This window comes from Chenopodium album, chromosome 19, assembly GCF_948465745.1.
Source record: "Chenopodium album chromosome 19, dcCheAlbu1.1, whole genome shotgun sequence".
Classification (NCBI taxonomy): Eukaryota; Viridiplantae; Streptophyta; class Magnoliopsida; order Caryophyllales; family Amaranthaceae; genus Chenopodium; species Chenopodium album.
In genome coordinates this window covers 18,489,825-18,516,903 of record NC_137852.1, presented here as the reverse complement: position 1 = coordinate 18,516,903, position 27,079 = coordinate 18,489,825, and the positions used below count along the sequence as shown (strand labels likewise).

At 37.9% G+C, this 27,079-nt stretch overlaps 2 protein-coding genes across 2 annotated transcripts; one reads left to right on the top strand and one right to left on the bottom strand.

Annotated features, from left to right (window-relative positions):
- Positions 1 to 20,418: 20,418 nt before the first annotated feature.
- On the top strand, positions 20,419 to 22,811 carry LOC145594139 (PKS-NRPS hybrid synthetase cheA-like). The gene is made up of 3 exons (XM_081650474.1): positions 20,419 to 22,093; positions 22,195 to 22,376; positions 22,425 to 22,811. The coding sequence occupies exons 1-3, from the start codon at positions 20,419 to 20,421 to the stop codon at positions 22,809 to 22,811; spliced, it is 2,244 nt and encodes a 747-aa protein (XP_081506600.1).
- A 362-nt stretch (positions 22,812 to 23,173) lies between these two features.
- On the bottom strand, positions 23,174 to 24,660 carry LOC145594138 (serine/threonine-protein phosphatase 7 long form homolog). Its single transcript, XM_081650473.1, has 4 exons — positions 24,336 to 24,660; positions 23,915 to 24,213; positions 23,408 to 23,824; positions 23,174 to 23,296 (listed from the first exon to the last, which is right to left on the bottom strand). The coding sequence occupies exons 1-4, from the start codon at positions 24,658 to 24,660 to the stop codon at positions 23,174 to 23,176; spliced, it is 1,164 nt and encodes a 387-aa protein (XP_081506599.1).
- Positions 24,661 to 27,079: the final 2,419 nt, after the last annotated feature.

Sequence of the window (27,079 nt, the reverse complement as noted above, 5' to 3'; positions counted from 1 at the left end):
CAATGTTGGGAATTTTTGAGTTTGTGAAGTCGATTTCACCTTAAGGTAAGATTGCTTCTATTTATGTTCAATATTTTCAAAATTACTATACAGTGTTGTGGGTTAAATTTTCTGTTTCAAGATTATTTCTGCTTTAAGTTAAATTTTCTGTTTCAAGTTAAATTTTCTGCGCTTTTTACAATGCCCAACAGCCAAGATGGGCATTCTGATAATCTGATCCTTTTTCATAAAATAAATTTTCTCTTGCTGTGAGTTATGGGTACCAAATTGTTCAACTGTTTGCTTTGATGGGTTGATTATGAGTACAACATGTCAACTGATACCAACCCATAGTAGTTCGACCCGTGTTCGCCCCTCCAAATCAACTGCATTTAGGCTCGACATTGTTGAATTTGTGAAGTCGATTTCACCTAAGGTAATATTGCTTCTATTTATGTTCAATATTTTCATTTTCTCCAAAAAAAAAAATAAAAAATAAAAAAATTGTTCAATATTTTCATGGTAGATAGAATGTAGCATCTGACTTGAACAAGGACGTAGTTTAATTTCAGGTTTACTGTTATTCTCTTAACTCATTAATTAGAAAATATTTTATAGTATGATTGAATTTTGTTGGTTTAATATATGTAATTTTATATGGCAGATTCTTAATTATGCGGAATCCACAAGTTGCTCGAGGTTCTGGTTGTGGACAAACGATTAAGGCGGTAGTACACATACGAGATTGTCTTCACTTGTGGTATATATATCTGAACCATTCTTTGCAATATTAACTTATTTTTTGTGGTTGGTATAATGATTGTGAATTGTATGAGATTTTTAATTGTGATATAATTGATTAGAATTGCAATAATACTTGCATCATTGGCTTAGATAACCATTCAGGGCTTACTCATTAGGAGTAAGTCTTGAATAGTCCCCGGTTTGGGACTGATCTTGAATGTTCTATCTTACTTTGTTTGGAATAGTAAGCTTAAAGCTTTTTAAGTTGTTTAAATTGATGGGGCTGCTTTAATTTTTGTTAAGTAATGTGTATTCGTCAATCTCACTACTTTTGTTTTTCAGGCAAGTAAAATTACCCATACATGCCAAGAAAATTCATCTAACTTCTAAATATTTCAATTATGAATCCGTGACAGAAATCATTCCCATCTGTGCTCAAATGATTTAAATGTCATTTGCGTCGCGAGCAGTTGTGTCGCTCATAGAAGCGACGCAAATACACTATAAATGAGCGACGCAAATGAGCCTTTTTCTACTAGTGGAAATTACCGTGCATGGCAAGGGACTTAATCTAGTGTAATACTAAAACATACACCAAGAATGACACGTGTCACTTCTTGGTGCTGTTTTTTTCCCTCCAACATTCTTTCTTTCCTTAAAAAAAAATAAACTAAATTTAAACAACACTATTTATATCAAGTCTATAATTTCAATATGCTTTATTCGATTAATATATTTCATATAAATTAATCTTTACTTAAATACTAAGTCTATAATTTCAATATACTTTGACTAAGATATTTTATACAATTATATTTCACAATAGGAAATATTATAATGATACATTGATACTATATTGTTTAGTCATTGCGATAAATATTTTTACTATACCATATAAACATCCAATGTAATATTTATTAGTTATTGTGATATTTTTACTATGCACGTATTAGGCCCCGTTCATTAGAGCTGCTCTACTATACTGAAATCTGCTTTTCTCTGTTCTGCTTCAATCTGCTCTGATTTTCTCTGCTCTACCCTGCTTTGCTTTCATCTTCTTAAAAATAATATTTAATATTGAATTATTATAATAATAATAATAATTAATATTTAATAATAATAAAAATAAATACTAAATATTAAATAATAATGATAATCAATATTTAATAGTAATGATAAATAACTTATATTTAATAATAATAATAAGATTATTAAAAATTAATATTTAATAATAATAAATTATATTTAATAATAATAATAATATTATTAAAAATTAATATTTAATAGTATCATTATTAACAATGGTAATTAATATTTAATAATAATAGTAATAATAATAGTAATTATAATAATGAAAATAACAGTAATAATAATACTTATAATTAATAATATTAATTATAATAATAATAATGATAATAATGATAAGATTATTTATAAATTTTTAATAATATTAAAAATAATAATTAAATAATATTAACATTTCACGAGCTTTCAGCACGGAGTCTACCTGTCAATCAAAATTGATCCGTAGAGTCCGTACAAAGACATAAAATAATGTTTTATTCCATATAAAACTTATCAATCCACAATTATCAATCCTAATTCCATTAGGATTTAAGAGAACCTTCTAGAGAATTCTAGAAGACTATAATCAATCCTAATAGCTTTAGGAATAATAATTGACATTACGCCCTCCCCTAGATCATTGCGCCGCATGTAAGGATCAAACCGGGCCCAATTTAGTATTTTGGCCATAACTTCCTCATTATTCATCGGAATTGGGCTTATAATATATCGCTGGAAAGCTCTTTGCAAGCCCCATCCAACTACACTATTATTGGACCCTTATCATGGACCAAACTAAACTAGATTGGCTATTTTTCATAAAATAGAGTTGGTTTTCAAAAACAGAAAGAAAGGTTTTAATAAAAACTAACCGCAACACTTGACCTTTCACACTTTCACTTCATTCGATTATGGTTCGCGCGAAAGGTATTCATCAATGGGTTTGGTTTTGGGGAGGCACAAATGGGTGTCTACATAAGCATTAGGTCCAACTCTCTCCACAACTTCAAAGGGGCCTTCAGATTTTGGCATGAGCTTGTTCTTTCTCTTAGCAAGAAATCTTTCCTTCCGAAGATGGAACCACACAAGATCACCTACATTGAATTCCCCTAGCTTCTTGAATTTGTTTTCCCTTGCCTTGTTACTCTCATTTGCCTTCTCAATTCTCTTCTTGACATCTTCATGAAGCTTTTTCATCGTTTCAACTCTATCTTTTGCCTCAAAGCTCAACTCCTCTTGAGGGATACTAGGCAATAAGTCAAGTGGTAGGCGGGGATTGAAACCATACACTACTTCAAATGGTGTTTTCTCGGTAGATATGCAATGAGAGCGGTTGTAAGCAAATTCAACTTGAGGTAGTTTAAGATCTCAATCTTTCATGTGTTTCTAATGATAGCTCGGAGAACGGTGGACATGGTACGATTAGTTACCTCGGTTTGGCCGTCGGTTTGAGGGTGACTAGAGGTACTAAATAAGAGCTTGGTTCCCACTAACTTCCACAAGGTCTTCCAGAAATAGCTCAAGATCTTAGGATCTCGATCCGACACAATACTTTTTGGAATGCTATGAAGCTTCACCACTTTTCTAAAGAACAAGGTAGCCACATGAGAAGCGTCATCGATCTTGTGGCAAGGAATGAAGTGAACCATCATGCTAAAACGATCAACCACAAGAAACACGGATTCATTTTGCCTTTGAGTGCGAGGGAGAGCAACCACAAAATCCATACTAAGATCATCCCAAGGGTGACTAGGAACCGGAAGAGGAGAGTAGAGTCCTTCACGGAATTGACTCTTAGCCTTGTGACAAGCCCCACAACGAGCTATTACATCTTGTACATCACCAAACATCTTGGGCCAATAAAAATGTTCTCGAAGAATGTCATATGTTTTTGCAACCCCAAAGTGTCCGACTAGTCCACCTTGATGAGCTTGTTTAACAAGTAACCGTCAATGACAGCATTTTGGAACACAAGGCTTGTGTTCCTTGAAAAGGAAACCTTCCTGCACCATAAAAGAGCCATCAACCCCATCCTCACACTTCTTCATTAACCCACCAAAATCCTCATTATCACCATACAACTCTTTAAGCAACTCAAACCCTAAAAACTTCGCATCAAGAATAGTGATCATACAATGCCTCCTAGAAAGAGCATCGGCCACAACATTGCTCTTCCCTTCCTTGTACTTAGAAGAGAAAGTGAAGGATTGGAGGAATTCAACCCATTTGGCATGACTTGCATTGAGTTTATGAGAACCATTGATGTACTTGAGAGATTCATGATCGGAGTGTAGTACATATGGTCTAGGCCTCAAGTAATGTGACCAATGATCAAGAGCTCTCACAATACCATATATCTCCTTGTCATAGGTACTATATCTCATTGTCGCTCCACCAAGTTTCTCACTAAAATAAGCAACTGGTCTCCCTCCTTGCACAAGAACCACTCCAAGTCCAACCCCACTAGCATCACATTCAACCTCAAAGGGTTGATCAAAATTCGGAAGAGCCAAGATTGCAGCCTCACACAACTTCTTCTTGAGGGTCTCAAAAGCCCTTTGAGCCGATGGTGTCCACTCAAAAGTACCCTTCTTCATGCATTCGGTTACCGGGGCAAAAAAAGTGCTAAAATTCTTCACAAACCTTCGATAAAAGGAAGCTAGACCATGGAAACTCCTAACTTGAGTGAGAGTGGTAGGAGTAGGCCAAGATTGAATGGCCTCCACTTTACTAGGGTCTATTGAGATCCCTACATTTGGAATCACATAACCAAGAAAAATGATACTATCCACCATAAAAGTACATTTTTCCAACATGGCAAAAAACCGCCTACTTCTCAATGTTTCAAACACTTGCCTCAAATGTTTAACATGATCAAGTTCACATTTGTAATAAATAAGTATGTCATCAAAATAAACAACAACAAATTTACCAATGAAAGGGAAAAGTACCTCGTTCATGAGCCTCATGAAAGTGCTAGGAGCATTAGAGAGCCCAAATGGCATAAATAGCCACTCATACAAGCCTTGCTTTGTCTTGAAAGCGGTCTTCCACTCATATCCTACACGCATGCAAATTTGATGGTACCCCATCCTCAAGTCAATCTTCGAAAACACCTTAGAACCATGTAACACATCAAGCATATCATCAAGTCGGGGAATAGGGAAACGATATTTGATGGTGATGTTATTGATGGCCCTACTATCCACACACATCATCCATGTACCATCTTTTTCTGGAACCATAAGAGTCGGAACCGAACAAGGGCTAAGGGATTCCCTCACAAATCATCTTTCTATCAACTCACCAACTTGTCTTTAATTTGAAGCTCTCTTGCTTCATTGGGGGTTGTAGACACCTAAAAATGTTTCCCCAAAACCAAACCCGATGATGAACAACCTTTCACCGCCATTATTGGTCGGGTTCAGTATTTAATCCCGAGAGTGCTTAAAAATCATATTTAATTAAATTCGTATTTCTGAATAGTCCATGGATCAGTCTTGGTGTTTAATAAAAAGCATAGTTTTAATTCCAGCCCAAAACCTTTTTTATTTTATTGTTTTAGGCCCAAACCTTTTATTTATTTATTTTTAATTATTTTCTTATTTTAGCCCAATTTTAATAAATCAGAAATGGCCCGAAATTATCAATCGACATTTAAAAGCTGAATGAAATTAGGGTTAAAAATGAATTTAGACGGAAAAGCAGAACAAAACTGTCCCGCGTCACGGCAAGAAACCCCGCGACACGGGATTCTTTCCCGTCTGACGATACAGAATCCCGTGACACGGGAGATCTGAAGTGACACGGGTACAGTCTGTGTGTTTTCCGAGTAAACCCTAACGCGTTTTCTTCCCCCATTTGTTAAAAACTATCCCGTGTCACTCAACATTGCACCGTGTCACGGGAGTATTTCCCGTCTGACGGGGAAATTTACCGTGTCACGGTACATTTTGCCCGAAAAAAAAAAAAATGACCGTGTCACGGTACAGTGCACCATCTGACGGGGTACCGTACCGTGGCACGGGAATTTTTCCAAAAAAAAAAAAAAAAAGCGTCAGTCAAGTTTTCCGTGTTAATTTGGTCCTCGCATCAGTCATTTTGGTTATTGTTCACATGTCTAACCGTACGATCATACCACGAGTCTTATAACATCACTTAGTCACTCACGAGTCAAGTATAGTCCACACACTTTCTTTATGTTCCGACTTGAGTCGTGCACCATGTCGTTTATGATCATATACTAGGTTCATGCACCCCCATTTTCGTCATAAAAAAATGAGTGGAGTTTTCTCACCTGTTTTCAAATGTCTTTTTCCTTCCTTTCCTATCTTGAGCAATGAGTCAAACAATTAAGTGATTTTATTTCATTTCACAGCACTTGGTCAAGAAGCAGGGGTAGACTGTTACGGTTTGAGTCGCTACCTCACCAACCTCTTATACCTAAGAGGCGTACAAGAAAACCACCACAAGCATCCCCACAAAATCCATCTCCCATTTACTTTCAACCAATGGCCACTAAGGAAGATATGGAGAATATGAACCAGGCCATCGAAAGGTTGTCTACTATGATGGAAGCACTCACTACCAGGGTTCTCACGGTAGAGCAAAACAATCAAAGCAATGCCACTGTAGCTGCAATAGACAAGATCATAGAACAGATGAGTAAGATCTCTGAAGAGTTTACCTATGTCGAGCAACCTGCCACTTCTCTGAACATAAGGGATAGGCTTCCTGAGAAATTTTCCACCGCTGACATTCCCAAGTTCAAGCCTACTGATAACCTTATGTTTCATTTGAAGGCTTTTTCTGCAACCATGGCTCTTAAGGGATTGGACGTAACACTCTTCCCTACGGTGTTCCCTCTCTCCTTAGAACATGCTTGCCAACAATGGTTTTATTCCCTAGATGCCAAGCGTACTGCGACTTGGCAAGATGTCACCGACAGTTTTATGATCCGTTACAAGTGCAACATTCAAAGTAAGACTTCTGAACGTGAACTCTCAATTCTCAATTAGAAGAGAATGAAGGCTTCACTGCTTATCTAAATAGGTGGAGGGAAACAGCCACACTCTTGGTAGATCCTCCCAAAGAAAAAGAGATGATTCGCCTCTTCATCCAAAACCTGACTCACAAGTACAAGCAACATCTCAAATTTCTTCCGTTGAACACTTTTGAAGCTGTATATGACATTGGCATCAATATCGAGGACGAGCTAATAAAGACTGCTGGTAGTAACAATAACAACACTTGGAAAACAAGAAGAACGACCTTCCTTCTTCTTCGTCTTCTAAGCAGGAAAGTACTACCAACAATATAAGCCAAGTCGATCTCAATGAAGTATTAGCTCTTGATGCTCCATTGCCCAAGAAAAGGAGAACCTACACTCCTTTAGGAATGACTTATGATGCGGCCTTTGATCGCCTTTACGAACAAGGCTTGATAACACCTATTGGGCCATTTCCAGAGCCTAAACCTGAAGAAAGGAGCGCCAAATGGAACCCCAACGCCCATTGCAAGTTCCATCAAGGAAGGGGTCACTCTACCGAACAATGCTGGAATTTGAAGGATGCTATTCAGGATCTTGTTGATGCCAACAAACTTCCAGTCCCTCCAGGTGGTAAAAAGTGAGAAGCAGCAATGAAGACAAGGCGCGCGGCGAGCTCCTCGTGCAAGATTTCATGATTTTTTCCCTTTCCCCCTTTTAAGTCTAGCATAGATTTCCTTTCCTAAGTTTAGTGTTTAGATTTCCTTTATCTATAATTTGATAATTTTGTTATCTTATTCGCCATTTCCATCAATAAAATGGGCATTATTCCTTTATATCTCGATCATAGCAATTTTCATTTAAAAAAAAAGTAAAAATAAAAAATTGCCGAACTAAACACAAGGTACACCCATGATTTGAGGCACCTTTGCAACCCATTCATTCCTTTAAAACATTTTCAAACACTCATTCCATTTCTTCGTCAACCACTTTGAGCCTCGTCTAACGATTGACCTTATTTATTCAACCCACATTCACTTAACTCAGGGATGGAAAGATGTGCAATTTGTGTAACAGTAAGAAAGCAAGTTCAAATAATAAAAAAAAAGTAAATAATAAAAAAACAATGTCTAAAGGCAAGTGTTCCAATGTCTTCGATATGAACACGTCTCAAATTGTGTCTCTCATCGAGTGCTTGGTATCGTGCCTGAGAAACATGAATGCTAAGTGAGTGATGAACCGCATGATCTGAGATTGCCTACATTGATTCAAAAGAATGAAAAAAAAAGAGAGAAAGAAAAGAATTTCAAAGCAAAGAATATGTGAAAAATAAAACTTGCAAATTCAAAGTTTTCAAATACACAATTACACGTCTCGGGGGGGTTTCTCTCGGGTCTTGAGCCTTTTATCCCTTTCTTCCTTAAACCATCAACTTAACCACATTACAACCCTTGAAAGACCTCTTTGAGGTGTACATACACTTGTGCAAAGTTCGGTTAGAGCTACGTTTGGCCTGATTCCTAACAGATACGTAGGCAACCTCACATTGAGGTGTGTAGGGAATATTTCAAGCATTATGATAACCCCAAACTTGAACCCCACTGTGATCATACACTAAAGTACGGTGGCGTTCCAAAAGGAAAGACAAAGAGCAAAAAGAGTCGCCAACAAGTTTTAGGAACTTGTAAACCCAAAAGACAATCCAAAAGGACCATCAACTACTCCATAAGGTCTTGAACCAAATAGGGTCCGGGGATGAGGGTACGAATCCAATCTACAAAAGAAAGGACCTGCCCTATAAAATAGGCCTCTACTTTGTTCTGCTCGTATTCATGTGCGCTTTTCGAATAACATACAAACATTATATTGATCCTACCCTGTTTATCTATGTTGGTTGAATATTAATGCACAAATAAAACTATTATTGGCGATCACTTGAGTTAAAATCATATTAGCCTAAACCAAATTATTAATTATCTTATTAGGCGTGATTTCAAGTACAAATTCCCTTTAAACCTGCATAAAAGGCGTGATCAAGCAATAACAAAATATAATCAAGCAACATAAATAATAATCAATATTGTAATCATAATAATAATAAATCTTAAATATAATAGCAAGATCCTAGGCATGATACTAACAAGATTAATAACAAATCCTAGCATGTCACTAAGCAATAAAGATCAAAGCTTTAACCTAACATGGTACTAACATGATATTAGAAAGAATAAAGGCACTCTAAACATGATACTAGAAAGCATAAAATAACATCCTAACATGATACTAGGAATATTAAACAATAATAAGCATGCAATCTACATTGTGAAAGAAATAGGGAGTAAGCTAATCTACTTACTTTGAAGCCTCGTACCTCTTTCTAATAACAAAATACACAAGTTAGTAAACTTCAATGAAAACAATAAACAATAATTAAAGAATTAAATTGAAATCAAATTAAATAAATTTTTGACTAGTTTTGCACCAAACCCTCAGAAAATATTAAACCTTGCACGTCTAGGGCGAAGGCAACTTCAAACTTGGCTAAGAGACTCTAAGTCTTGTGAATGCGGAATATTGTGTGTAAAAAGCTAGTTTAGAAAGAGAGGGAGAAAGAAAGCATATATTGCTCAAGAGAGAAAAGAGAGAATTAAGGAAGAGTTGATGAGAATTGATGATTGTTAATGATTAGAATTGATTGAGAGAATTGATGAATAAAAACAGAGGTTCGGACCCTATTTATAAGAAAACAGTCCGGAAAATCATAGAATTTGATAAGGAATAAAACTCCACTCTGTCGCTAATCAAACCGACCTTGTCGCCAAAGATTTATCTTGTCTCCAGGCGACAGAGTCTGTCGCAAGGCGACAAGCCTGTCGTTTCGCGACAAGACAGTTTTTTTGCGGATTTTGTTTTAATCATATCTTTTGATCTAGAAGTCCAAATAAGTCATATAATATGTCGTTGGAAAGCTCTTGAAGTCTACTTTCTAATACAATTAGAATTAGATTAAAATCTTTTGTAGATAAAAATATATGGACGAAATATTGAAAGGGTGTACGTTTTGGATAGAGTTTCGTATATCTTTCATATCTTTTTCGTTATAGCTCGGAATTAATATTATAATATATCATTGGAAAAATAATTTCAAGATCTATCCAACCATATAAAATTTGGATAAAATATATGAGGCACGAAAATAATATCTGACTATCTTTGAACATGTTTAAATCGGAATAGAATTAGGAAAGTTTTAAAGAAGGAAAGTTTATATTCAAATCAAATTCCATGATCTTATCTTTTCAAATAAGGATAATTAAGATATTTTAGAAACTTATAGAAGATTCTAATCAATCCTAATTAGTTTAGGAATAGGATTAAACCTTTGGACCCTCCTCATGATCATTGGGTCGTAGGTAAAATCCGGTTTGGGCCCAGTTTAGTATTTTGGCCATAACTTCCTCATTATTCATCGGAATTGGGCTTATAATATATCGTTGGAAAGGTCTTTTAAAGCCCCATTCAACTACACCATTATTGGACCCTTATCATGGACCAAAATAAACTGAATTGGACGTTTTCATAAAATAGAGTGGGTTTTCGAAAACAAAGAGAAGGATTTTAATAAAAACTAAACCGCAACACTTGACTTTTCACACTTTCACCTCATTCGATTATGGTTCGACGCAAAAGGTATTCATCACTGGGTTTGGTTTTGGGGAGACACAAATGGGTGTCTACAAGGTGCAGCCACATTCATATTCATATCTATGCATGATTGAGTCAAAGAATATCCAATGCTTATCCCTACCCATTTAGAGCTAGACTTGGGGGCTTGAACCCACATCACTTAGCTTACCCAGCCTAAAGAGAGTCATCATCTTTGACTCTTCTCACATCTATTTCCATCACCACAACCTTTGCAGCCAACCTTAGTATCACTTTCACACACTTCACTCACACATACATAGCCATATCATCCTTCCCTTTAAGAACCCTTTATCATGAAATCTTGTTTCAACACTGTGCATGTCATCATCTTTCAAGACAACATTCATTAGAAAAAACATTGTATACTTGCTTAGCTTCCTGACCTGAGCAATATTCATTGTTTCATGCATCGCATAATGTGCTGAGCAACATCGTGCTTAGCTCCTTGACATAAGCAACAATCATTATGCAATAATCACTTCGTCTATATACGTGCTTAGCTTCTAGATCTAAGTGACGTTCAAGATCGTTTCTTTACACCATATATGATGCTTAGCTCCATGACTTAAGTTCATTCATCTATCGTGTCACATGATGTAATCGTCCTTAGCCTCCTTGCCTAAGAACATGCATCATGCATACAGGACAAGTAATTCAATCCATATGATTCATTTCGTCTTGCTTAAGGAGGAAGTTCAAAACTTCTTCCCCTTTTTCATTATTTTCTTTTGGGGAAGTTCAAAAACTTTTTCAAAATTTTCTCATCGAGGGATGTTCGAAAATAAAATTTTTTTCATGTTTTTCTTTTTCGGGAGAAAGTCGGTACCCTCCACTCATGACAAAAATGACGGAAATTTTTTGCTTTTGCATCTTCGTTTGCTTGTGTTTGCACACACACTCAAATCATACATATACACACACACACACACACACACACAATCACAAATCAGACACATGTCATGTTAAGTCAAACTTGGTCAAGTCAGTTGGTCGAGTCAATCATGGTCTATACGAGTCCCTTGGCAAATTTTATTTTGCAGGTCTCAATTACAGCCCACGACCGGGGACAAGCGGACCATCTACAGCCCACGTCCGGGGACAAGCGGACCACCTACAGCCCACGTCCGGGGACAAGCGGACCATCTACAGCCCACGTCCGGGGACAAGCGGACCATCTACAGCCCACGTCCGGGGACAAGCAGACCATCTACAGCCCACGTCCGGGGACAAGCGGACCACCTACAGCCCACGTCCGGGGACAAGCGGACCACCTACAGCCCACGTTCGGGGACAAGCGGACCACCTACAGCCCACGTTCGGGGACAAGCGGACCATCTACAGCCCACGTCCGGGGACAAGCGGACCATCTACAGCCCACGTTCGGGGACAATCGAACCATCATCATTTTAGTGATCATCTCCCAAGCAAAGACGATTCACGGCGCAAGATTCTCGATACACAGAGACTTGCAATTTCATCATCAGACAAGTTTTTCCTCAAACATGGAAAATTGTCATCTCTCGACTTTCCTCAAGCATGGAAAGTATCTCAACCGGTGGGTTTCTTCAAGCATAGAAAACTGCCAACATCGTCTGTCAACTTTCCTCGAGCATGGAAAGTATCATTCGGTGGATTCCTTCAAGCATAGGAAGCTGCCAAACTCATTTGTCACCGATACACTGGTGCCAGATAAGCATTCTATCCCTTTACTCTTTTATCTGTAGAACTAATATTTTTCTGCAGGTATCGGCGTATACAGAGTGATTTAGGATCACAGAACGTCTTAAATCATTCTCCGTCCCTATCGACTACTTTGACTATCGTTTTCGAAACTAACGTTTCTACAAACTCAGTCAAAGTGGGGGCTTCTTTAGACACCTAAAAATGTCTCCCCAAAACCAAACCCGATGATGAACAACCTTTCACCGCCATTATTGGTCGGGTTTAGTATTTAATCCCGAGAGTGCTTAAAAATCATATTTAATTAAATTCGTATTTCTGAATAGTCCATGGATCAGTCTTGGTGTTTAGTAAAAAGCATAGTTTTAATTCCAGCCCAAAACCTTTTTTATTTTATTGTTTTAGACCCAAACCTTTTATTTATTTATTTTTAATTATTTTCTTATTTTAGCCCAATTTTAATAAATCAAAAAATGGCCCGAAATTATCAATCGACATTTAAAAGCTGAATGAAATTAGGGTTAAAAATGAATTTAGACGGAAAAGCAGAACAAAACTGTCCCGCGTCACAGCAGGAAACCCCGCGACACGGGATTATTTCCTGTCTGACGGTACAGAATCCCGTGACACGGGAGATCTGAAGTGACACGGGTACAATCTGTGTGTTTTCCGCGTAAACCCTAACGCGTTTTCTTCCCCCGTTTGTTAAAAAATATCCCGCGTCACTCAACATTGCACCGTGTCACGGGAGTATTTCCCGTCTAACGGGGAAATTTACCGTGTCACGGTACATTTTGTCGTGTCACTGCACGGGATACTGTTCTAGGGTTTCTGTCATTTTAGGGTTCCGTGTGTTCCCTTAGCACATTTTTCCTATAAATAACCCCTCATTTTTGATGTACGGGGCATCAATTAATTCTCTCATTTCTCTTCTATGCTCTAGCCTAAACACTAGCCTACCCTTCTCTCTTTCAAAATACCTTTAAGCACTCCAAGGAGCCCGTACTTTACCCGGGGTTCTATCCTTAAACCACGGCGTGAAAGGTAGAACTGTTTGAGGGTTTGGCCCAAAATCAACTCATTTAATTTAATTTAATTTTAATTATTGTGTAATTAATTTTCCTTGAAGTTACTAACGCGTTTATTGTTTTCATAGTAGCAAGCAAACAAAATCAAAGTAAGGAATCATGTTCCTTTTATTTCTATTATTTTTCTAACGATTTTATATTGTTGGATTTATTGTTGAATTGCTTCCAATATTAATGTTTATTAATGTCTATATTTTATGATCACCATATTGCATGTTTAAAGGGAATATGTAATTGAAAATCACGACTAATAAGATAATTTGGATAACCGGTTTAGGTTCCTTTAATCTTGTTATTTAATCAAGTGATCACAATATATTATAGAATTATATGTTGCATTAATATTAAACCAATTTAGCATAATAATAGTTTGAAGCGAATTTGAATTTTGTTTGTATGCCTTTGAGATCACAGGAATGCTTTTCACTATAAGAATCGAGTAGAGGCCAATACGGGCGAATGTGACTCCATGACTCACTTCGTACCATCATCCCCGATCCTCCTTTCGTGGTTCCGAACCATATGGAGTTAGTAATCTCATGGATTATGAATGGGGTGTAACCTTCACGGGTCAATCGTTGTTGCTTTCGTTGTCCCTTAATCGTGGTTGCCTTAAATGATCCGTGAACGGTTTACAAGTTCCTTAAAAACTTGTTGGCGGCTCCCTACTTTCCTTGTCCCTAATCGTTATGTCAATTCCCACTTCCTATGAGTGCCAAGCATATTCACAACATGCTTTTACGTAGGCGCACTTCAAACGACGCCTACAGGGGTACACCTATGAGCCGGTCTATTAGGGAGTTTTGATTCGGGAATAAGATCGATTTGATACTCAATTCCCCTAATAGGTGGAAAACCGGGTGGGAGAGCATCGGAAAAAACATCATGGCACTCAACCAATACTTCCTTGACAAGGGGGTGGATTGGGTTCTCTCGCTCACTCTCTTGTGTTTCCCTAAGAAGACAAATAAGGACAAGGTGTCCTTGATTTATCTCTTTTCCCATCTCATTTTCCCCAATGAGAAGGTTCTCTTTGATTGTGTTTCCCGTACCCAAGAGTTCTTTGTGTTTAATGGTGGGGGACAAAGGGTTGAGTACAATCTTTTTCTTATCCATCATGTATGGATAAGTGTTCTTTCTTCCATCATGCATTATATCTCTATCAAATTGCCAAGGTCTTCCAAGTAATACATGACAAGCATCCATAGGCAATATATCACAAAGCACCTCATCCTTATATAGCTTGCCAATTGAGAAAGAAAGAAGAGTTTGTTTCGTTACCTTCACCTCATTGTGATTGTTAAGCCATTGAAGCTTGTAGGGAGTAGGATGATTGGTAGTTTCAAAATTGAGCTTGCTCTTCAATGTTAAGGTTGCAAATTCGATCCTTGATGGTGCAACGAGTTTGGCAGATGTTTTGCCTTTGCTCTTCCGTTGAAGGGGTGGAAATGGAGTGAAATGCCTTCCTCACAACAAGGATTTAACCCTCATCGGCTTCAACTAAAATCTCTTCCTCCTCATCATATATAGGGTCTCCAAAATCCCTCTTTTCATCTTCGTACTCATCATCAACCATTTCACGAATCATCATAGCTCTACTATTTGGACACTCATTAGCAAAATGTCCATAGCCTCTACACTTGTAGCAAGTCTTTCGATTGCTCATCATGTTGTGATCATCTTTGCTAGAAGAATGCATAAGAGCCTTGTCTTTGTCATCCTTGGCAATGGGCTTTCTTGTCTCACCCTTTGGAGCAAAAGAATTCTTGATGGTAGGCTTAGGATATCCACTAGCAATACCCACCTAGTCATACTTCTCAAATTTCAAAGCCTTTTGCACCACTTGATCAAAACTTCCATGGGCACCTTTTGCCCAAGTTTTCTCTCAAGACCACCAATATACCTAGCAATCTTATGCTCCGGTGCTTCTTCAATTTCACTCATGATAGAAAGTTTTTCAAACTCCCTAGTATACTTCTCTACCGACATAGTTCCTTGCTTAAGAGAGTTCAATTTAAGATAAGCATCTTGCAAATAATCTCTAGGCACAAAAGCCTTGTTCATATGTTTTTTCAATTTCTCCCAAGAAGTGATTTTTGATTTTCCATCTTTCCTCCTACGATTCTTTAAGTTCTCATACCTCAAAGAAGCATGTTTTTTTACTTTAAGGATGGCCAATTTAAAACGTTTTTCATCATTATAACCCTTATATTCAAACACATTCTCCATACTTCTAACCCAATCAAGAAATTCATTAGGATCAAGATTACCTTCAAAGTCCAGAAATTCCAACTTGATGTCTCGGTTATGGTCGTCCTCATGGTGTCGTTGGTGGTGTTCCCTTCTTTGGTGAGGAGAGTGAGAATCATCTTCTTCACTAGGGCTTCACCTCCTTCTAGGACTTCTTCTAAGGCTCCTTCTATTCTCCAAGACCTCAAGAAGTCTATCAAACTTCCTTTCTAGAGCATCGAATCTAGAGTGTTCATTATAACCTTCATCATCTTCATAAGTATCTATCATCCATGTTTCTAGATAAAAAGCTTGTATCTTTGAGAGAAAATTTCAAATTTTTTGTGGGAAAAGATGAGATCTTTTGAGAGGGGGAAAGAGAAATTCAAAAAGGTAGGATCTTTCTAGGCTAATAACCTAGGCTATTGAAACCAAATGATATGAAATAACCAAGGAAAGACAATAAAAAGGGGAAAATGTCAAACAAGAACAATTTCCAATAAACAAAATAAGTAAACCTATCTCAAAATCACCAAGATAAATGAAATAGGGATCTTAATCAAAGCTAACACCGAGTAAAGCTAGGATTAAGGTGTAACCAAAAAGATTACAAAGTAGCAATCACAGAGAAAGCAAGATAATCACAAATGTTATGGTAGAGAGAGAAAGTCTCTTTGATTACAAAATCAAGCAAAGTTCAACATTAATTAAAATGCAAAAACGTCTTAAAAGCAACTTAATAGTTCGTACAAGCTGACCGAAACTGGAGAGGGTTCGGCCGAACTCAAGGTAAGTTCGGTCGAATTGCTAGGTAGGTTCGTCCGAACCTAGGTGGGTTCGGTCGAACTTGTCCTGCTCCTGGTTCGGTCGAACTTTTGGAGTTCGACCACTGCTGCAAAATTACCAAAATCGGGTTTGAAACTGCCTGGGTGGTTCGGTCAGACTTCCTTGGTTCAGCCGCACCTCTTCAATTCTTCCGGTCTTCAGGTGTGATGATGGTTAACCCCGAAAGGTGATCTCAAAGCCTCCAAGGAGCTTGGCCCAGCTTTGTGTCACGACACGTGGCACGTCTTCCACCTCTTCCACCAAGTTCCATGCAACTGAGTCACAAATGAGAGGCAATAAATGTTTTATTGTATTGCTAAGATAAGGTGAAGATAGGAGGTTCAAGTTTCATTCTAAGTGCAGGCATCTAAAGTTGAACCATTTAGTGTTTTTAGAGGAATTGATTTTGTTCGGTAAAGGGAGAAAGCTTCTGTTGATTTTATCTGAGAAGCGTTGTTAATTTTGCAGCTGCCTCTGGTCTTCTACTCCCTTTGTCTTTTTTTTTTTTTTTTAAATGCATAATTTCTTTTTATGGGTGTTTTTTTTTTAAATGCATCACTTTCTTATTTGGTAACATATACTATATTTTATCATTTATCTCTCTTACTTTAAACCTCACTTAATTTATTTTATCATTTCTCTCTTCTCCATGGTCCCCACTTATATAATATAAATATATACTCACTCTCACGTAATTTCTCTTTCATGGTCCCTTTTTTATTTTTACTATAATAAATTATTTACCCACTCATAATATATATTACTATCCTAATTCTCCGCACATCACCAAGTGATGCAAATTAAAAAAGACAAACTTTTAAATAAAACGGATGTTCAGTAAATTACTGACCATCCGGGTGTATACAAAAGTTTTCCATTAAAAAACGGATGGAGTAGCTAATAATGGGAAATTGAATTTTTACTGCTGTAATATAAGTCCTAGAGGGAAAGATTAGATTATTAGCAGCTCTGGTTTTAAAGAGGATTTCCTACCTTTCAAGTATTTGGGTGTGAATGTTAGCTCTTAAAAGCTTAATAAGACTAATTGTCAGAGTTTTATTGATAAGATTACTATTAGAATTACATCTTGGGGCACCAGATCTCTAGATCTATCTTATGCAGGAAGAGCTATGTTAGTGAACTCAATACTGCTCACTTTACATTCCTAATGGCTTCTATATTTGTCCTTCCTGCTAAGAGTGTGATCACTGGTATTGTGGCTATTTGCAGGAACTTTTTGTGGGATGGTTAGGCTATCTCCAATAGAGTTCCCCTAATAGCTTCGGATATTGTTTGCAGAAATAAAAAGCATGGTGGTTTAGGGATGCATGATTGTCATTTGTGGAACCTTGATGCCTTGGAAAGCAAGTCTGGAACATTTCTAGTAAGCAAGATAGCTTATGGATTTAAGTGGATTAACCATTTGTACATAATGCAAATGTAAAGGGCTACACAGTTGTGGAAAGTAAAGGAGCTTTTTAAGCCTGGCTTTACTTGTAGTATATGTAATAATGCAAATGTAAAGGGCTACACAGTTGCTAGTGGTAATAAATGATTGCAGAAGGAACTTTCAAAGGTTCACACAGCTGAACTGCGTGGTTAATTGTGTGGAGAAGAATTGGAGTTAAAACGAAGCTGCCTAAGTTGGGCATTATTAATTGTACCTCTTGTCCTTTGTGTGGTGACAGAGATGATACTAATGAGCACTTATGTTTGAGTGTCATAACAATAAGAATGTTGTGACTTAGTGGACCAGATTACATGCATTTAGTGTAGTCCAAGCTCCCTAGAAGAATGCAATTTGAAGCAGCAAGGCATTACAGGCAGGTTCAGAAGACAAAGCTGCTAGCTTGCTATGCAAGCTAAGGATTTTGTATGTAGTTTGGCAGCAAAGAAATAAGGCTGTATGGAATTTGTGCTTGCAGAGTCCAAAGTTGGTGGTTTAGAAGCTGGTATGGGAGGTGTGTAATACCCTTAATATTTTTGTACTCTATAATCTCTATATATATATATTTTATAAAGAAAAGTTTGGTTTAGTTTTTACTCGTTTTTAAATTTACAAGTATGTTATTTTTCAAAGTCGAAACTTGTTTTAAGGAGGGTAGATTGTAATACCCGAATATTTCATTATTTTATCGAATATAATTTATAGCTAAACTAAGTTTTGCTTGAATAAAAATTATATTATGAGTATAATAGCTCTAACTATGCTTAAATAGGACTTTATCTATTTTGTCCTATATAAACTATCTTGAAACCCTAATAATTATATAAATTGCTTTAGTATATATATACGTAGTATATGTAAAGCCTTATTTCTTTTGGCCACTCTCGATTTCTGAACGCAAGTCTTCAAAGTTCGGCAGGAAGATGATTATTCATCTAATTTACACTTGTTAGTTAGTTTTCTAAAAAGCATTTATCATTTGCCTAACCCCATGCTATCATATTTCTTTGATTGGGTAATTTGTTTCCTATCATTCGGATTCAATCATATTGACTGTTTGTTCGCCAAATTCAACGAGGTCCTTATTCGTATATAATCTATTTGGTGTTTCGATGTGAAAGGTAATCACGCGATCTTTGGAGTTGTTTGTATAATTGTTTTATATAATTATTGTATGATTTGCTATTCATATGTATGATTCATGTATATAATTATATGATTTGATCAAATTTAATGTCTTGTTACTATTGTTGTATATGATTGATTGTGTTATTATGTTAGGGTTTTTAATGTTGTTGCTTTAAAGAGTAATATTATTGAGGTTTTAGGGTTTCTAATATTATTTTTGGGTTGAGATTTAATAAATTTTGGGTACTAGTATTAGCCCTATAAGAGTTGAGATATTTTGTGTACCGAATATGTCGTCATATAGAAATTGGGAACCTGTGCCAATATTGAGATATTATTTATTATCATGTGAAAGATTATTTGATCGATGTATGAGATCAAAAGGTTGAGAATTATTATTTTGTTCTTGGCTTGAGGCTCAACGTTGTATACCTTAGTCCTTGGCATGTTGGTAAAAGGATGATAATCATGAGTTGAGAATGAGGTACAATCTTTATTATTTATTTTTAGGGGGTGTTAAATACCGCCATCCATAATGATCAAAACCGTCCTCATTTCAAGTTAAAGGACTTTCTTGCCCTTAATAAATATTTACCCAATTGCTTTTCTTAATATTTCTAACTTTAATTAATCCACTGCAATCACCGCGTCAACCACCTAGATTGGACCACCACCACGAATAGATTGGACCACCACCACGAACAGAAAAGACATCGGAAATGGATGATAATAACGGTAGTTCGTCGGAAAACCAACCGCAATCTCAACCGTCAATTTTTGAACAAGTACATTTCGCAATTTAGACTTTAATTTGACTCGAAAATCAATGTGTGACGAAGGTCAACCGGTGCCCGAAACCGGTCATCCTTTCCGGTAACCGGTTTTGAGCGCCGGTTGACCGGAATGGTTGACCGGATTTGGCCATCGGTTGGCGTTGATGGTGACCGTTTTTCGGTGCCGGTTACCGTGGTCAACCGGTGCTGAAAACCGGTTGGCCGTTACGGTCAACCGGTGGTCAAATCCGGTCAACCGTGACGGTCAACCGGTTTCCAGCTCCGGTTGACTGCTCCGGTTAGCCATCGTTTTTTTTTTTTAATTAATATTATTATATCGATTATTATTATTATGAATAATAATAAATATTATTCTATTTACGATTATTATTATAATTATAATTGATAATGTTATATTGTTCGTTATTATTAATATAAAGAATATTCTATGTGTATCAGGTGTCATTATCAGATTACGGCGGTGATGGTGTTGATTATAGCCTGCATTTTCAGACTAGAGAAGTATTCCCGACCTATGAAGCAGCTGTTAATTGGGCTAGAGAGATTGCCACTCCATTAGGGTTCTTTTTAACAAATTCATCGTACAAGAAATAGAGAAACGGGCTTCCAATTAATTATATGAAATGTGATCGGGGGGAGAGAAACAGAGGGGAAAATCGGGACCTTGAGAATGCCATACGCAAGAACACGAAGAGCAAGGGTTGTAAATGTACGTTTCAGATCTCAGCTCGATGCTTGCGGGACATGGAAGGATGGAAAATTATATCTAAAAAGGGTTTGAAAGGCATGCATAACCATCCGCTCATGGTATATCGAGAAGGTCACCGACAGGTTAGTGGTCTTAGTCCAGCTGCTAAGGCGCTTGTTATTGACATGACTTCTGCTGCAGCCAAGCCACGCCACATTATGCCAGCTGTGAAAGAGAAGTTTCCGAATGAGAACCCTAACAAGAGACATATCTACAATGTGAGAAGTCGTGCTCGGCTAGATGCTTGTGAAGGTCGAGATGTTGCGCACCAGTTTGTTCACTTGGCAAATGAGTACAAGTATGTCACTTGGATAAATGTTGATCCAGATACCCGTGCCATCACCCATGCTTTTTTGGCCCACCCAGAGATGGCTAATATGTTACGTACGTATCCACATGTCATTGGGATGGATTCTACGTACAAGACCAACAGATATAACATGCCATTCTTCGAGCTCGTTGGTGTCACGCCTACAAATCAAAACTTTTTGATTGGATACGCTATATTGAAGAGCGAAACTTATGAAAGCTACAAGTGGGTTTTGGAGAAATTGCAGTTGTACATTGGATTTGAGGTGGCTCCGAATGTTTTTGTTACTGATCGTGAGTTGGGATTGATGAAGGCTTTGAAAGAGGTCTTTCCAAATTGTGCGTATTTATTATGCGGGTGGCACATTAACAAGGATGTGTTGGCAAGGGCGTACTATTTGTGTGGGAAGGATATGTTGATGGCCGAGAGATTTCGAAATGGTAGATGGAGAAGAGTAATGTGTTCGACCACTGTTGCCGAGTATGAGTTAGAGTTGCATACTATGAGAGCGACATGGGGATCATCGAACCCACCACTGGTGAAGTACGTCGAGGAGCAATGGTTGGTCCACAAGGAGAAATTTGTACGAGTTTGGACGAATTTGGTGATGCACTTCGGCAATGTCAACACATGTAGAGTAGAGAGCGAACATTCCGTACTTAAACAATGGTTCGACAGTTCTACAGGAGCATTGGACACTATCTTCCGTCGTGTGCACAGCAACATTGAGGGTATGCTAATTGAGATTCGTCACCATTTAGAGGACTCGAGACGGCGTATGGGGTCACAGCACAACATCATGCCTTTGCTTCATCTTAACGGCTTTATGTCATTTCGAGGTCTTGATATTTTACAAGAAGAGTTAAAGAGGATGAGAGAGTTATCTGATGATGTGTTATATAAGTGTGGGTGTGCGTTGCTGACGACGCACGGTCTCCCATGTGCATGCACCATGTGGACAGAGATTCTTGCAGGGACAGGGTTGTATTTGGATCAGGTCCATCCATTTTGGAAGACATTAGTGATCGGTGACGGCGTTGACATTCCCGTTTTTGCTGAGGAGTCAGAGCAGGATGCAGCCTTGTTTAGGTCTTTGGTGGATGAGGTCTTCGATCGTGATCCATGCTTTGTGCGTGGTATCAACCGGGTCCTATTTGAGGAGCTACACCGAGATCAAACTGATTTAACTGATCTAGAGGTCAACGAGACAACAAGGGGTCGACCACCGACAGGTCAATGGTCTGCGTCTACTAGGCGTAATCGTAGCAGATTTGAGCATATTTTGGGTTCTCGTGGCCGTCGAGGTGGTCGTAGGGGTGGTCGTCGTGGTGGTCGTACGACACCGACTTATACAGCTTCAGGTTCTTAATTATTTTTTTTATTTTAAACAAATTATTATTATTATTATTATTATTATTATTATTATTATTATTATTATTATTTATGGTTAATTTGTGCACAGGGAATGATTTGAACTTGGAGGAATTTGCATATTTGGATAAAGTTCCAGCCTTCATGCTTCCATTTTTACGAGGGTGGAGTGATCCGCTTGGTGATGGTAACTGTGGATTTCGATGTGTTGCAGATTTCTTCATAGGCGACCAGCATGAATGGATATTAGCTCGACGATCGATTGCAAATGAGGTTGGTGCTCATCGAGACATTTATTCTTGAGTATACAGAGTTGAACAGTTAGATGTTGCAATCAACCGTATCACATGGACAGGAGGGAGATGTGGCATAGATCATTGGATGGTTGCTTGGGATGACTTGTTTCCGATTGCTAACTTTTATAATGCCGTTGTTATGTGTTTTGGTGTTGGTATAGATGGTCGTGGCGTATTCCCATGCATCACCGTGCTACCTTGGACTGCTCCGTCAACAGCAACTGGTCCGTATAGGGAGTTTTGCATATTGTCTTTAGGGTGGCATTTTGTGCGATTGGAGTTTGAAGATAATTTCCCAGTTCCTCCTATTGCTACTGCTTGGTTCGATATACGTGACGATACCGTTACAGAATGGGAGGATCGATATCAACATAGGCGGGCTACGTGGAACACTCTAGCTAACAGTCAATGATGTTGATAGGAGATTTAATTGCATTGTTACCACTGAACTCTGAATTTAATAATTTTAAAGACACTATCTAATTATTTTTTCATTTATCAACTAAGTCTAATAATTTTTTTTTTCTTATGAAAAAAAGACAAATCAAATGATGTCTCAATTATTATTAACTCCAAAATCTAATAATTAAAAAAAAGCCAAATCAAATTATGTCCCAATAATTATTAACTCCAAATCTAATAATTAAAAGAAAAGCCAAATCAAATGATATCCAATAATTATTAACTCCAAATCTTATAATAATAAAAAAAAAAAACCCCCCAAATCAACCAAATCTAATAATTAAAAAAAAAAAAAAAAAAAAAAAAAACATGTCAATCTTCTAACATGTCATTCCACAACTTGATTGCTTCCTGCGCCTCAATCACTGTGGGGGTGATGTTGCCTCCTTGCTCAGCTATGAACTTGCGTAACGGAGACATGAATAATTGCACCCACTGCACAAATTAAATAACATTATTAAATGACTAAAGGTAATGAAATTAAATATGAAAATAATTATTTAAATCAAATTAAATAAATGAAATTAAATACTGTAATAAACTTACAAAATCTACGTTCGTCCTATCGGGTCGAGGTGGTGGGCCAAGCACTGCATCAGGACTCATAAGAAGTGGATGTGAGTGCGTGTAGAACCAGTCCTCATAATCATCAGAACAAGTAGGCTCCTCGTCCAACAACGACAAATAGTCTGAGAAGGGTATACAGTAAGTACCGACATTAAATCTGTCCCAGAACTGTGGTGCACTGGCGGAACTAACCGCGTAACTCCGCGTCTCATATGCCGGTCTGTTCGCATAATCGGGTGTAAAACAGGGAGGAGGAATCCCCTGAATGAACCCAAGCTGTCGTACAACTCGGTCAGGGTGGTATGGCTCAACAATATCTCGATACTGTATCCAACCAAGATAAGTAGTTCTCGGGACCGAATGAGCTGGACTTAAAGTATAGGGCCTCCAAATAACCTGCAAGCAATTAAAACAAAAATTTAAAAATATAATTATTAACCAGTAAGTCTAACAATTAAAAAATAAATATGTAGCAAAAAAATATACCTCACGATCTGTCATCTGGTCAAGGCGTCTACGAAAAGAAACTACACGATGGTAGTCCCTTTCCTGAATCTGTGTGTCCCACCTGGCGGCTCGAGCATCAGTCGATGTTATGGCTAAACAACCTTGAACAGGTCGAAATGCAGGAAAATACTCATAAATCCAAGACTGTAACAACGTCAAACACCCAGCAATCTGTCTGCAACCTATCCATGAGGCAACTCCTAACTGCCGATACAAATAAGCAAGGGTAGCTGAATCCCATGAATAATGAGAAAGCTGAACATCCTTCTTCTTCAACTCTAAGATGCAAGAAGGTGCTAAAAATAGCGCTGCCTAGAACTAACAACAAGAACCCCTGCACCTGGATATCAACGTCTCCTCTCTCTACCAGGCATCTCTCATATATGGCCTGACTTGACACCCCCCCCCCCATTATCCCAAATTGGTGTCGGCTTGGCAACAAGTTTATCTGCTCCTATCCCTAAAAACTTCTGAAAGTCAACCTTCAAAGACGCAACATCACTTTGCTCTACAACAGCATTACCCTCCACAGGTAACCCAAGTATGTACTGGACATCATGGAGCATAATAGTCATCTCGCCGAACGGGAAGTGAAAAGTGTTTGTGTCAGGCTGCCAGCGCTCTACAAACGCCGAAATCAGGGCCCAGTCAATGTGATGATGCATGATGTTAACTAGCCCACTCAAACCAATACTATCAACTCGTCTACGCACATCATTGGCCATATTACTGTGCATCTCATGTAAATTTAGGCACCATTGCGTCCTAGATTGACACTTCAACACGTCACGATCTTTGTCGGCCCCATCCAAATTTGCGTGGCGATGTGACCTGCGTAACTGGGAATGACACTTCCATCCTTGGGACCACCCGGCATTTCAGCTTGAACAAGCCATGTAGAATCATTTGACGCTCGAACAACACGAATTTTACGAGTTCGAGAAGTACCAGCTCCAGTACTCTGAAATCTACCATCAGCACCTCTCCTCAAAGTGGCTCCAGACGACGCCTGGCCTTGCTTTCCCCTGCCTCCCCGACGTCGAACAGATCTCAAACTCCCATCATCATCCACCAAATTGTTAATTTGATCCTCATCCCACTCTTCCTCCTCCTCCTCCTCCTTGTCCTCCCCTTCACGTTTCTGAACCTCATTATCAACACATGCTCCATCGGATATAGGAACTGATGTCCTTAGTCTCCTAGTCGAAGCAGTCACTGCACGAGTCCGAGTATGTCTCTCACCCGAGCCATCAATACGATCAAACGTCATTTTGAGCCTACCCAACTGTCGTCATAACCATATTAACAAAATATTTACAATCAATAATAATAATAATAAAAATAATAACATGTTTCAAAAAAAAAAAAAAACAATATCAATAACAATCATGATATTAATAATAATTATCAATACAAATTTAAATAATTATAATATTAAAATTAAAAACATAATAGTAATTTTTACAAAAAAATAAAAAAATAAAAAAATTAAAACTAAGGGTGGCCGGCAATTAACGGCGTACAAAACCGGGTGGCCGCCACCGCTGACCGGTTTTGGTCGCCGGTTACCGGTATCGGTCAACCGGTAATCCACTCCGGTTAACGACGACGGCCACTCGGTTTTCCACGCCGGTTACAATAAATCGATTTCAAAAAAAAACAAAAAAAAAAAGAAAAAAACCGACTTACACAGTGGCTGGTACATAACCGGCGTGGTAAACCGGTTGGCCGCCACCGGTAATCAATTTCGTTTGCCGGTTACCGGTGCTGGAGAACCGGATTTCCACGCCGGTAACCAGCAATCGAAATTCAAAAAAAAACGCAAAACAGAGCATTAAAACGCCGGTAACCACCAACCTCTTTTGTCGATTTCCCAGCCATGATACCTTCAGACCAAGGTCGCCTCTGAAAAACGCCGCCGCAAGCTTGCTCCAGCCGCCAGCCGCCGTCAACTTCCGCCCCTTGCTACGCGAATCCGGTGGTAGTGTGGTGAGAAATTGGTGGTTGTGGTGTTTGATGGGAGAGCAGTCAGAGCACAAAATAAAAAGAATAAAAAAATTAATTAGGGTTAAGTAAGGGTAATATCGACTTTTTGCTTAAAATGATGGCGGTGGTGATTATTTTGGACGGCGGTGTTTAGCAATTCACTTATTTTTCTATGGTCCCCTCAAAATTGGCCCGTATGTGGTCTGGTTTAAGATGTTTTTGGCTATTGAGAGTATTCAAGTTTTTATACTTGTTGGTTTGTTATTCAAATTACCCATGTCCAAGGCTAGGTATAGAACAAAGAGCACGGCACACTTATTGGTTATGAGTTAATTGAGTGATGGATTGTATTATTATTCGAGGTTGAGTTGATAAAGGCTATTTACAGAGTACAATGTGTAATGCAGTTTCGAACTACCTTGTTTAATTGAATTAGTAATATAGATTATTCAATTATTCTCTGTATTCTGATATGTGATGATTACTCAGCTTTTTGCTGACATGTGTGTTATTTTGTTGTGCTACTTGTGTTTGCGGCCATGTCTTTTTCCTATGGTGGCCCTGTGACGATCTATTTTGGAATTTGTCCTGGTGAGCAGTCAAGTTGTATAAGCAGGTTTGCTCAAGTGATCATAGCTAAAGGAGCTAAGTGATCGATTAGTATAGCAACAAGTTTATAAAGTTGTATAAATAGCTCACTTAGTTTTATTGGGCTGTGTTAATGGGATTTTGTAAGTCTTAACACTTGACAAGTTCTCGAGTGTGGCAATGATACCTCCGATTTAGGTGTATGCTTCCGCAATTTTATTTAAAGGTTGTCTATTTTTCCTTTATTTATTGGTTTATTATTGGTTAGTAAATCGGGGGTGTTACAATGTGTATCAGAGTTTTAGCCAAATTATGCCAAAGAAAACGAGCCGGAGGAAGAGAGAATGGCTAAAGTGTTTAAATGTTTAGCCTGGTTTTTTTTATTGCTTTGTTTTGTGTTGTTGGATCGGGTTTTGTGTAGGTGGGGTGGCAAATTTTTTGTAACCTTGGTGTTGTATGTCGTTTTTCATTCATTAGTAATATTTTTTTATATTTAAAAAAAGGTCGAGTTCTTGAACCAGAGCTGAACACTTACACATTATGGGTTTAAAATGTGCATATTAGGGAAGT